Source organism: Coptis chinensis, chromosome 3 (genome assembly GCF_015680905.1).
Source record: "Coptis chinensis isolate HL-2020 chromosome 3, ASM1568090v1, whole genome shotgun sequence".
NCBI classification, from domain to species: Eukaryota; Viridiplantae; Streptophyta; class Magnoliopsida; order Ranunculales; family Ranunculaceae; genus Coptis; species Coptis chinensis.
The window spans coordinates 5565363-5579693 of NC_141458.1; the positions used below are offsets into that span (position 1 = coordinate 5565363).

Consider the following 14331-nt stretch of genomic DNA (forward strand, 5'->3'; position numbering starts at 1 on the left):
TGGTACTAAGGACAAACGGTGTGGCCATGCCGTTTGGACTTTGAACTTGAAAAAAAAATGGTTTGTCTGTTTGGACTTTGTCCCAAACGGCATGGCCGAACCGTTTGGACTTAGTCCCAAACGGCATGGCCACACCGTTTGGCCTTAGTACCAAATGGTGTGGCCATGCCGTTTGGGACAAAGTCCAAACGGTTGCAGCCATGCCGTTTGGGACAAAGTCCAAACAGACACCATTTTTTTTCAAGTTCAAAGTCCAAACGGCATGGCCAGACCGTTTGGCCTTAATTCCAAACGGTGTGGCCATGCCGTTTGAGACTAAGGCCAACGGTGGGCCATGTCGTTTGGACTTTGAACTTGCAAAAATAGAGTGTCTGTTTGGACTTTGTCCCCAAACGGCATGGCGAACCGTTTGGACTTTGTCCCCAACGGCATAGCCACACCGTTTGGTACTAAGGCCAAACGGTAATAACCATGCCGTTTTGGGACTAAGTCCAAACGGTTTGGCCATGCCGTTGGGACAAAGTCCAAACAGAACCGCCATTTTTTTTTTTATCCAAATTCAAATCCAAACGATATCGCCGTACTAAGTCCATATCGTTGATGTTGATGTTTTGGCAATTTATCAGTTTGGTTTGTTTGTGTTGATGTTCATTGATGATCATATGAGTTGAGGTAAATTTGTTGTTGACAAACGTTGGCATTATACTGGTGGTATAGTATCTGCATCAATACATCATATCAACTTACGGAACAAAATTGCAAGTGGGCACGCTTGTGTAACAACAGTAACATTTATAATAAGCACATCAAAATGCTTTATGCAATCCCAAATATTATTGTTCTGTATTACAACATTTAAGCACATCAGAATGAATTAGCAACAAGTATAGCCTGCACCTAGCTTTGGCTTGTTCAAGCCTTTCACTCCAAGTTTTCTCTCTTCAACTTCTCCACCTTCTTTCAACACTTCGCTTCTTCTCTCTCATCTTTTCACGACAATTTCTCCGTTATAGCTAATAACTCAATTTTGGCGCACTTTCTTCGAATGGTGCATAGTCAAGGTGGCAGTGATACTGTGGCATCTTGTGGAACTGTAGCGGTAGTCAGAAACATAACCGCAGAGAATGATGAAAAGATCAAGATCGATTGATGCAAAGTCGAGGGGCTGAAACGAAGCGGATGAGTAGGCAGTATTTTTTACCTAAAGCAAAGCTTTGCCTCCAGATTCTCCATTTCTCCTTGAGCCATACTTCTCTTTTCTACAATATCAATGAGATTAGAACTTCGGTCTAATTAAACTCCCCAAATGTAACCTAAACCAAAATATTAAAATTTGAAAATAAAAAGGAGAAAGAAGTTATCAAAAAAAGCACCGGTCTATCATTATGATGTTTCCTATCTAGAGCCTAGCTAGCAGACAACATTAGATACTATCCAATGGAATGATGCAATGGAACACAACCCTCGACACAGTTCAACTTAACAACACTTGATAAAACTCTAACAAGGCTGCCATATCTAAACCACTCTTAACAAGTCCAGACATCAATGAAGTCCATGGCCAGATAGATAAAAATATCATTAGAACTAGTGAACATTTAGAATCAAAGAGTTTTGAATAAATCTATACTTACAATCGACAGATTACGTATTATTTTTCTCCGGACAATTTCTCGAGTCATGGTTAGCAATCTGTCCACATCTGTGACACTTTCTTCCTGAATTGTTTAGGGCTATCTCTTTGGGGGATTTCCATCTATCCGCTTTCTTCTTCCCCCTCCCTTTTGTTTGAGAAATGTTGGGATTCAAAATCAATAGCTGAAATAAAGACCGAATTAAAATAAATATTTATATCAAATTAAACACCGAATTAAACACTAAATTTATATCAAATTAAACATTAAAATAAAAAAACCGTGATGTATTAACCGAAGGTATCGGGCTCTGCAATCGAGGCTCTCGCAACTTGCGTCTCCTTTGTAGGAAGTCTCATTAAACTTTGAAATTTCAATAGCCATTTCACCAATCTTTTCAATAAAATATGAATAACCCTCAAAAGTATGCGACGCATAGTAAGCCACTTGAGAAGCAACCTTGATAGAATGAGCCACTCTCAAAGGTTCATTTGAGACATTCCCGACCACAAATCCAGTATCAAACTCCGCTCTATAAGTGTTAGACTTTTGCATCCACCGCGTCAATCTAAAATGGTTTGGAATCTCTTCAATCTCGTAGCGCATAAAAACCTTTAAGATATGACCACAAAGCAAACCCATAAACTGAAAGTACTTGCATTCGCAGTCTCCCTCTAAGGTTCCTCTATCGAAACTCACTCTCCAAACTGAATTCTTCAGCGGGTCTCTCCATTTCACCATGTAGCTTCCGGTTCCATACCTGTCAATTTGTTCCCCATCAATTTTGTACTCCATCTTTGCCTTTTCTAGTTGCTCTTTAAATTTATTGAATATTGAGATCATTATAGACCTTCGCGACATGCATAAGGATGAAAAAGCATCGTTAGGCACAATCCGTGAACTATGCTCGGTCGCGTAATCGAATCTCTTTCTTTCCTAGCAAGCAAAGTCAAAGACTTCTCATTACCATGTACAAACTGCATAAGCGTGGTCGTCGAATTGACAAACCGGTCATAATGAGCATTCATCGATTCACTTCCCGGATTAGTGTGCATACCGAAAAAAAGGTGCCACCGAGATAACAAGGAACCCATTTCTCCGCGCATTGAATATATCTCTGTCAACCAAGGATTTTCGGACAACTCATACTTCTCAATGATTGTACACCATCTTCTCTCAAAATCAACAATCCTATCACGAAAAGAAATAGTGTTCTTCAACTCGGTTACCAATGTCTCAAATTTGGTAAATGACATCTTCTCTTGGAATTTCTGCATAATATGCCAAAGACGATGCGATGGCGAGTATTAGGAAACACTTTGGCAATGGCTGCCATCGCTCTATCCCCGGTCGATGATGATTGCGGTTGGCGCGATGACCACCCATGGCTGCAAGCCGGGCCTTAAATAGCCATATGAATGTATCTTACGTCTCATCAAGCAACAATGCGCCCAAAACTGAATCGACCGATAATGATGGTTGACTCGATTAAAAGGGGCAAAAGGCATGGAATATACATTGGTATGCGATATGTGGTATCAAAAGACACAACATCTCCGAAATATTCATCTCGCGGCATCGAGACCTCCCATGAACCCAGAAAAAGTTCACCGCAGTCCCATTTTCATCTAAATCAATAAGCGTAATAGAACCGGGATCCTCGGCACTCTTACGATAAAATATTGCGCCGGCGGTTGCATCACCTTCTTTAGGCATCTTTCTGGTCAAACCATAATAATGGTTCCAACAATCTTTACGTGTAAACCCAACTTCCTCTCCATGGAAAACAGATGCCACTTTCCCAATGCGGATAAAAGCTTATCACTAAATATCTCGGTCAAACGCCCTTCACGCCCGGGCATATGTTTGTTAGTTTTCATGCAAATTCTCTTGATGGGGTCACCCGGACCGTGACTATGGTCATTATGAGCAACGACCTCCTCATATATCTCTTCATGCATTCTTTTCTTATCACGAATTCTAGCTTGGCAACCACACGGATAGTTGATGTATTTCTTGATCGGACTTCATCTCTCTTAGGAGTCTTAACCCCTTCCGTGAGCAAACCAAAACAACCACTAACCAAATCCACCTGATTTTGTTGCTTAGAAGTCGTCCGAACCACGAGTCTCAAATCCCTCTTGTTGACCATACTCTTTGTAATAAGTCTTTGCCTCGTCAATACTTGTAAAAGTCATTCCTATATAACGAGCATCTAATGTTTGCGTGCCTTGAGCGAGGGGCTTTAGTAGGCGAAGACCCAACTAACGTCTTCTTCGATATTGATTGATGTCTCATCTCCATTTCTATAAATCGAAAAAATTAAAAATATAAATAACTTAAAAAACCAAAATCCCAATGTACATAAGCGGTGTAAATAACTTAAACATCCGAAACTTCGGCGAGTTAACCAAATATGCTACTTCACCGAACTCGCCGAGTTCAAAACTCTGACGAGTTCACCGAATATGCTAGTTCACGAACTTCGGCAGAGTTCAAAACTTCGACAAAGTTCACGAATATGTTAGTTCACCGAACTCTAACGAGTTCAAAACTCGACGAGTTCACCGAACTCTGACGAATCGGCATGAAGAATATGACGAGTTCAAAACTTCGGCGAGTCAAAGTTCACGAATATGATACTTCACCGAACTCGGCGAGTTCAAAACTCCTGACGAGAATACGGCATGAAGAATACGGCGAGTTAACGAACTCGACGAGAATCTGACGAGTTCAAAACTTTGACGAGTTCACCGAACTCGGCGAGTTTACGAATATGCTACTTCAACGAACTCGGCGAGTTCAAAACTCTGAAAAGAGTTCAAAACTCGATAGAGTTCACGAACTCGGCGAGTTCAAAACTCTGACGAGAATCTGGGCATGAAGAATCGACGAGTTCACGAACTCGAAAGAGTTTTGAACTTCGGCGAGAATCTGACGAGTTCAAAACTTCGGCCAGAGTTCACCGAATATGCTACTTGAACGAACTCGGCGAGTTCAAAACTCTGAAAGAGTTCAAAACTCGATAGAGTTCACGAACTTCGGCGAGTTCAAAACTTCGACGAATCGGCATGAAGAATCTGACGAGTTCACCGAACTCGATAGCGAATCTGACGAGTTCAAAACTTTGACGAGTTCACGAACTCCGGCGAGTTTACCGAATATGCTACTTCAACGAACTTCGACGAGTTCAAAACTCGAAAGTTCAAAACTCGATAGAGTTCACGAACTCGACGAAGTTCAAAACTTCGGACGAATCTGACGAGTTCACGAATATGCTACTTCATCGAACTCGACGAGTTCAAAACTCGAAAGAGTTCAAAACTCGATAGAGTTCATCGAACTCGGCGAGTTCAAAACTCGACGAGAATCACGGCATGAAGAATACGGCGAGTTCACGAACTCGAAAGAGTTTTGAACTCGGAGAATCTGACGAGTTCAAAACTCGGCAGAGTTCACCGAATATGCTACTTCAACGAACTCGGCGAGTTCAAAACTCTGAAAAGAGTTCAAAACTCGATAGAGTTCACGAACTCGGCGAGTTCAAAACTCTGACGAGAATCGACGACATGAAGAATCGGACGAGTTCACCGAACTTCGGCGAGTCTGACGAGTTCATCGAACTTCGGCGAGTTCACAACTTCGACGAATTCGGCATGAAGAATACGCCGAGTTCACGAACTCGAAAGAGTTTTGAACTTCGGCCGAGAATCACGACGAGTTCAAAACTCGGCGAGTTCACCGAATATGCTACTTCACCGAACTCGACGAGTTCAAAACTCGATAGAGTTCACCGAACTCCGACCGAGTTCAAAACTCGGACGAATATCGGCATGAAGAATCACGGCGAGTTCACCGAACTCGGCGAATCTGACGAGTTCACGAACTCGGCCGAATCTGACGTGAAGAATCTGACGAGTTCACGAAATTGTCGCCCGTCTTTAAACGAGGGTATTAATCATAACTATAATCATAGCAACCTAAATTAAATCAAAATTCAAGGTTTTATGGTATAATGACAATCCAAGTGTCAATTAAAGCATTATTAATAGGCAAGCACCATAACCAAATGTGGACCATAGTTGAAGTGCCAAATGATACCTGTCAGAGAAGAAGAAACCAAGTGAAGAAACCTAATTGCCAAATGATGAGAAGAAGAAGCCGAGAAAGCCGAGCCGTAGAGAGAGAGAATCTAAATTTCGGTTTTTTTTTTTTGGTTAGATCGGTCTGTAGAGTATTGGTGAAGATCGGTTTTTTGTTTTTTTTTTTAGAGAAGATGATGAAATATCGAAATATCGGTAAATTGGGTGAATTAGATCTTGAGATCTAGAGGGCGAGATCGGACGGCTCAAATGAAGAGTGAGATAAGGGTGGCACTCTAAGAGTGGCACCCTAGACAAACCCATATATATATATATATATATATATATATATATATATATATATATATATATATATATATATATATTTAATTTTTTAATATTTATTTATTTATTATATTATCGAGGACACATTAATTGTTGCAATGTGGAATTAGACACACCCCAGAAAACCAAGATCCAGTGATAATCAAGCTACTTCACATGAACAAATAAGCTTCAACTCGCAGCAGTCGGATCTTGGTGTGTGTGTGTTTTTTGGGGGTGACTAATTTCGAGATTGGTAGAGAGTAAAAATGAAAATAAAAAATAAAGCCTAAGAACTAAGAATTTTAAAAAATTAAAAAATCAAACAATATGAATACTATATGAAGAAATTTGCATTAGCGTATGCGTGATAATTTTATTCAAGTAGGTTAACCCTGTTGTGAGCTCAAATCCACTTTCTTTAACCACTCAAACTAAATGGTCCAGCTTGAACAGACTATATCCATGATATTGATATTATACAATGCAATAATAGAGTTTAATTAAAAGGGGTACTTGCTTTGCCCCCACTAGGCGTCTAGGCGTCCTTTATCAAAACAAAGCAAGTATATATATAAGTATATTAAAGGAAAAAGTTTTCCGGTTGAAGAGAGAATATGCATGGATCTCTTCCTCTAACCAGTGTTTAGAAAACCAGATTGGACCGGACATCGGGTTGATCAGAACACGTAAATTTTTTGCTTGGGCCTCAGTCTAAGCTGAATTAAACCGGGGTTGAACTGAGTTCCAAATAGAGAAAAACCAGATCGCCCTTATTATAATTTTTTTTTTTTTGAATTGATAATGTGGAGAGTTGAACCTAACACCTAATAAACAAGGTAGTCCAAACTCCAAACCAATGCTATTATGCTTTTCTTGTAGAATAATTCTATTTTGATTTATAATAGCAATTAATATTAAATTGAAACATGTATTTATTCATTTCAATTTTGTAATTATATAATTTATTAAAAGTTTTGCTAAATAAGCATCAATCAGTCAGATCAATTCGAACCGATTTCAATAAAAAAATCAGTTCGATTACCGATTCAGTTTTCAAAACATTGCCTCCAACACAACACTTGATAATTTTCTAAAGACATCTTTTAACCCTCATGATGAAGCACTCATACCACCTTTTTATAACTGCAAAGTTCTCTTATATATAATATAATCAGTCTTCTCCCTCCAACACAACTTTATTTTCAGCTCTGCATTCCATTGACAACTTATGTTATTTATAAACCATCCAAGTACTCACATCCATCCATCCATTGATGTCGAACACATGGTCCGAACACCAACTCCTAAGAAATCCCTTGTTTGCTCTCCTTCTGTGTCATCCTTCTGAATTCTACTGCGCTTTGCTGGGTGTGTCTGCAACTGATTCCATGAGGCGAAATCGCCTATCGAGTTCTCTTGATCGGTTCTGATATTATCCGATGTTGCATTAAGACTAAACAAGGCATTATTGTATTTGTTTCCATCTTGAACATAATTGTTGTTGGACTTCATCCCAATGCTGCTCCCAAGGAATGATGGGTCTGTGGAAGTTGCACCTATTTGTGCAGCTTTTTGCAGTAGAGCCGTCGCCGACATGTTTGCAGAAGTTGTTTGTTGGTGAGGTTGGAGGTGAGTGCTAAACAAAGAAGGAGCACTTACAAGGTGAGGACTGGGCACTTCCTTAATATTATGACCTATTGGAAGTGAAGTGCTTGTCAACTCTCCAGCATTAGTTGATGAAAGCTTATTCCCATACATCCAGTTAAGTTGATGATGATCTGATTGTTGAGGATTTGAACATGCAGCAAATGGATCAGAGTACACTGTCACCGAATTTCCCGATGCCATTTGATGTAATTCTTGGAGGTTATTGCTAATAGGATTGCCAACTCGGGATCCTTGATCCATCCACAAAGAGAGTCCTGGTCTGGTCTGATCAATTGTTTCATTGTTGCTTGATATTGGCTTGAAAATAGAAGAGAAATGCTGTACCATGCTAGCTCCATGTGAAGTTCCTATCAGATGATAATTCATGTTACCAGTATTCATTGTGTTGCTGATGTTAGATGCTGCTGTAACCCTAGCTGTTTCTTCTGCTAAGGCATCACAAAAGGCTCTATGAGTAATGAAGCTATCCCTCCTGTTCAAGTAAATTGAACACACACTAATTAGACTTAGAACTATATCATTAATTCTGAAAGAGAAAGATAAAAGATAATAAGGCCGCATGAATATATATAATAGTGATGTTTATTAAGGTGTCAGAATAAGCACCACCTCATCCTATGAACAGCTGTAATAATCAATAACGAAACCTGATCAGAAGAGCATTAGAGCAATCGAGTTGCATAATGCATGGGAATCAGGACGACAATGCATTTGACTTCTTATATAAGTTTCCTTCACCCCTTTCCTCACAAAAAGCCAAATATATGAAGTAAGATGAGAAGAGATCGAGGGATGAGAGGACCACTTAGCCACTGTCACTTAACATACAAACAAAACACTCCAACTACATGATTCAAACCATCTCTGTTCATCTTCAATTCTTGCTACTTATATGTGCATTAAAACAAACTCGAACCATTAATTAATAAAAGCTACTAGAAACATCAACATAATTACCGCGAAAATAGAGTCCCACAATCACATCTGTACTCCCTTGTACCACATGTTTTGGAATGGGCTTTCCAATCAGATTGCACTGCATATCGCTTCGAGCATTTTTCGCACTTCCATTTCTTCTCTCCATGTTTTCTACAGAAATGCTTCTTTATACCAGTAAAGGTCTCCAAGAGCCCTTGATGGGTGATGATGAACACAGCTCTTCTCCGGGCACACATAGACGCGTTTCTTTGGTTCCTTGCTAGTTCTTTGCCTTAGCTTCCATGGAAGGTTATGTCCACGCCGATGTAGTTGAAGATTCTGATCTCTCTGAAATCCCTTCCCACATATCTCACACAGAAACCTGTTGGTAGCCATGAGAGTCTTTGGAGATAAGGCAATAACCTCGGCTTCAGGATCTGCATAGCAGAATCAGTGATCATAAATGTAATTAAAGATCTATGAATATAACAATAAATATGTAAGAGCTCTATAAATGAAAACAAGGGAACTATAATAAAAGATAGTTATTGTAGAAGAGAATATTTGCCTGGATTTCCTGGTAGGTTTCTCTTCTTTTTTGTGATGGGAGGATTGGATCCAACAACAACCGAGTTTTGAGTGAAACCATTAGGGATGGCTTCTCCTGCCATATTCTCTAGCATCTCAGCTTTTAATTCCTTAATGATTTAATCCACAAGACACACAGAGGAGTACTGGAAGCATGAAAAGAAGATAACAAGCTATAGTAGTGACCAAGACGAGATCAATAGGAAACCAAATAGCATGGGTACCGCTTAGTTACTAGTCTAATGTTATAACATAAGCTGATAAGTGATGGATTTCTTTCCCTCTCTCTCTATCAGTGTGCAGTCATAACAAACTATTTGTTTATGGGAGGCGGTGAAAAGTTAAAGTTGGGAAGGGGGTGAAGTGAGAGTGTCCAAAGGTGCATGATGACACATGATGAGGTTGGAAGAAAGTGAGCCTCTATGCCTTTCTCATTTGGAATGATTATCCCATAATTTGATTGCCCTCTCTTTTGTTTTCACTCAAAATCTTTAACCAATTGATGTATTATTCTAATAAATTCTAATTACATTAGAAAGGGTATATAGCCTCAATAGGAAACATAAATAAGCCTGCCAAAACAAAAGTGGGAAACATAAGTAGACTCGCGGGCAGATACTCCACCAAAATCAATAAGAAAATATTTCATTTAGCTTAACTAAAGCACTTGATATCTTCCTGAGTTTTCAAACACAAAAGAAAAGCTCACTGAGAGTTACAGAGAATGTGCATTCATCCAATTTAGTTCATAACCATAGCTTAAATTATTGTCAAAACTAATTATAACTAGATCTCTGATAGATATCTGTGTTCACATAACCCACAAAAGAATCAAAGCAAGCTTATAAGAAGCTTTTTCCTCACTACCGAATGCAGCATACAAACTCATCAACGACTCATTTTTCTGTGGGTCGAAATACTGTCTATACAATATTAAAGTTATCCTTAATATAATCTCTTTAAGTTCTTCAACTGACTTTTTGCTAATGCAAGACCTACAAATACATTCCAACTATTAATTTAGCATAGATTAGCATAAGCTACGCAAGAGGTTAAGCTACTAACGATATTTTACAGCAGTCTTTGGTGACAAAGTCTCACAATGTATGCAAAGCTTACTCTAACATCATAGCCTTTATACAGCCATTATACATTAATCATTGGCCTTTATATAAACAACACTGCTACTGTCCCTATATTGAAGTGATAGCCATTAAGTATGTAGTAAAATGCATCACTAGTAATCACTAAACTATCACTGATTAATGCGTGCACTAGCTGATTGGATTTGGATTTAAAAACTTAAAACTAAGTTGTAAAATAGTTGAAGTTTGATAAATACTTTTTTTGGCTTGGTAAAGTTTGATAAATGCCACTTCATCATGATATGACCTTAAAAAGTAATCAATGTACTTTGTTTTGCGTAAATATATCGAATGTTTTCAATGTAGTTTTCAGTGACCAATTAGATTATGATAATCACCACTTTCACAGCTGTATACTATCAACATTTTGCACATCAAACACACATGTAACAGTGGTACTCCTGCTGGTTGAGAATCCATAGAGAATGCTAGCTAGCTAGTGCTTGTGACTTGTGACTAAGGTGTTGAGCTGTAGTCAGGTGAGCAGCAGAGGAATGTAATATGTGCATAATAACTCAGTAGCGCTCTTTTTAGTATTTGCTATATCCGTAGTTCCATACATTATCTGCTGTTATGCTCTAAGTAGTAAACTACTAAAATTAAACATTATATGGCCGCTGTAGTGTTTTTCTTTCATTTCAATGTTTTCAATCAAATGGGTTGAATCAGTTGACACATAACAAAAAAAAAGGTAGAATCAGTTGATCATCAGATCATGTGAAACGTAAGACAGTAAAATCTCTCAAGTTGCACAGAAAGAACATTGGAAACCATCCAGTTGGAGAAGCAAACAAACAGACAGAAAACAAAAAAGCACAATAATGTAACATGAGAAATTTTACTTAAAAGTTTGTCATTTAGAAACCAGGTGCAAGCCATGCACGTGCTCAAGTGTCGAGGCAGCTAAAATCTTAAGGAAACGACACTCAAACACAGATACACACATTCACACATACAATGATACAAACACCACATAAAAGGGAATATATGTCTCAGACGATTATGACATATTTACCTAACATTGACTAGATATATGTGATCTAAGACCCTCTTCAAGATGTTAACTATAGAACTTAAACTTACCAGAATAGTATAATAGGATTATAGCACTAGTAGCAGTGCCCCGTAATCAGGGTTGCATTTATTATCCGTGGATCCATAACAGAAACACTCTGCCAGCATACTATTTCTGATCAGTGAATCCATATATAACACAAACACTCAACATGGGAACTACTTCCGAATTAATGCCGTGGTCCATCATCAGTCGGTCGCACTGAACCAAATATCAATTAGGTCATTGCTTTAGTACAGTTTGAACGAGGCCTCTAAGTTTGATTCTCCTTAGACCCAGGGTGTTGGGCCTCCTGCAAGACGGGCGTTGGTGCCTAGCCGCCAGACCATGGTCCAGTTCGACGGGCATTCATGTCCCACATACTACCACTGCGGGGAGCTAATTAGCTGAAAATGGCTTCGCCCTTGGGGAAAAAATGACAACGTGTTCATGATTTCAAGTAAAATTTGCAAGTTAAAGATGTCCTTAAGTCCTGAACACAACTTCATACAAAATACGGTTCACACCTTCTTCGTGTACTATGAAATTTGGAATCTTGAATTGCCCCTCTCCCTCATCTTGCTACTCAAGTACTCAAATGCTTAAACCTTAATTTGAGTACTATTGTACTAATGTAGTTCTATTCTTGGTTGGTGGTTTGGATATCTAGTTGCCTGGTTGGTACAATAATATCACAAACCACAGGATCCACTATGTGATGAATAGGATGAATTGTTTGCAGGTTGGTGAACACAAAGTCTTCAATAGTTTAGAGGACAGCCAACTGACAAAGGCAGTGAATTTTTGGAAGTGTGAGCAGTCGTCTCCTTGTGGGCTGACTTTTTATAATACTCTTAATCATAATCTAATGATGTTTTTAACACCTTTACTTTACAAGTACTTTTCAAACATAAGTCATTTGGAGTTTTGCTGTTGTATTTAGGTGACCCAAGAATATTCTCACCTTGTTCAACACTTAGAAAGACTTCAACTTTCAAGATTTATGAGATTCCTTTACAAACCCCACATAAGTTACCGAGCTTCAAACATTAGAAAAAAGTTGAATCTAAGTCTGTCTTGCTTGATATTAATTTGATTCTAGTCTAATAAGAAATCTTCTCTAAACTATATTGAGAGAGATGGATTTGGGAAAAATCAAAATGTTGTCACCAAGGGTATGTTTGTTTCGTTGTTTCTTTATTAATTTAAGTTTAGAAATAGAGGAAAGATTGGGTTGTTTTATATACAGGTTTTGTGTGTAGTACTGTAATCTAACCTAACCTAATACCCCAAAAATATTCACGAACTTCAAGGGATTGAGGGGTTCCCCAATTGCACCTAAGTTCCCCAATGAACTCATACATAGTTGGTATGAGATCCTTTCAGTCTTTTGTTCATTTTGTCGATTTTGGTATGGCCTAAGAGAATAAATGATGTACTCTAGCTAATAAAGGAACTCAATATGGTGATGTTAATTTGTGATTCGCTAGGTGAAATGAACTGATGTCGTAAGCAAATGCAAGCAGCCATCCTATAGCACTAGTCAGCACCAAAGCACTCTGATTAGCCCCTTAGCACCAAAGCACTCTGATTAGCCCCTCAAATCCTTAATCATGCTGTTATTATATGGGTATGCGGTATGCCGTTCGTATAGACTTGGTTTAGCCCAAGATAACTGAAAATGAAAGATCAGTCGAAAACATGAAATTCTAACCACGCAAGGTTGTCTATTCAAACTTATTTCTTTACAAGTTTTGCCAAGTTAATGTTGGTGGGGTTTATACTAATACCAATCGATTTTCCCACTACACAGATAATTTGTATTTGAACACATTTCAACTTCAGACAAATTTTAAATATCAACTACAACCTATGCTAACATGCCCAACTCGCTAAACAACTATTAACAACAGATAATAATGTAAAACAGAATTAAATGCATACCACAATACAAAGATATACCGTGGTTCGGTCAATGATGCCTACTTCTACAAGAGCTAGTTTTTTATAAAGTGGGAATGAAGATTACAATTTCTCCTTTGTTGGGGATTATACCAATACCAATCGATTCCCCACTACACAGATAACTTGTATATGAACACAATTCAACTCCGGACAAAATCTAAATATCAACTACAGCCTATACTAATATGCCCAACTCGCTAAACAACTATTAATAACAGATAATAATGTAAAGCAGTAAAAGCAAACCACAACACAAAGATTTACCGTGGTTCGGCCAATGATGCCTACTTCTACAAGAGCCAGTTCTTTATAAAGTGGGAAGGAAGATTACAATCTCTCCTTTCAGTCTCTCACCTTACTAGATAACTCTTATCTCTTTACAGGGTTATATCTCTGTAAAGGTTATCTCTCAATCTTGATAGCTTTCAAGATTGAGTTTCTCTCTTTGTTTTTGTCTGGTTCTTAGTCTTAGGTTTTCCAAAACCTTGATTTTGGTTTTATATCCAAAAACCAAATTTCGCGATTCTTGTCAGAATAAGCCCACAAAGATTAGACTTGGTAGTGGCCTCCGCTTTGGCGCGGTCGCGCCAAAACAAGGTTGGGGCGGGTCGCTACCCCATATGGCCCGGGTCACGCCTAACATCTTACTGGAGCTCGAAGGCGGGTCGAATTCCATATGAGGCCGATGGCGCTCTGCCATTTTCGATGTCGAATTAAGCTCCGTTTCTCTCGACTCTGTTTCTCTCCTCATGTGAGGGATAACTCCACAATCTCCCCCCTCCCGAATGGGGAATACCTCCATGCAATTTCCAAATCGGCAGGAGGAGTCTACTACCATTCCGGCGGTAGCACAACAAATATCAAACTTACCTTTCGGTAAGACTTTGGTCATCATATCCGACCCGTTCTTGTCGGTATGGATCTTCTCGATACACAAATGCTTGTCTTCG

General features: G+C 38.8%; 1 protein-coding gene and 1 long non-coding RNA gene across 2 annotated transcripts; both read right to left on the minus strand.

Annotated features, from left to right (window-relative positions):
• Positions 1-1003: 1003 nt before the first annotated feature.
• On the minus strand, positions 1004-1893 carry LOC147507523 (uncharacterized). Its single transcript, XR_015216196.1, has 3 exons — positions 1635-1893; positions 1202-1259; positions 1004-1091 (listed from the first exon to the last, which is right to left on the minus strand). It is a non-coding gene; the product is annotated as an uncharacterized LOC147507523 (long non-coding RNA).
• Positions 1894-7058: 5165 nt separating this feature from the next.
• On the minus strand, positions 7059-9448 carry LOC147507524 (zinc finger protein MAGPIE-like). Its single transcript, XM_086600232.1, is given in 4 exon segments — positions 7059-8183; positions 8669-8826; positions 8828-9066; positions 9198-9448. Coding segments are annotated over 4 exon segments (1398 nt in total). The 5' UTR covers positions 9313-9448; the 3' UTR covers positions 7059-7297.
• Positions 9449-14331: the final 4883 nt, after the last annotated feature.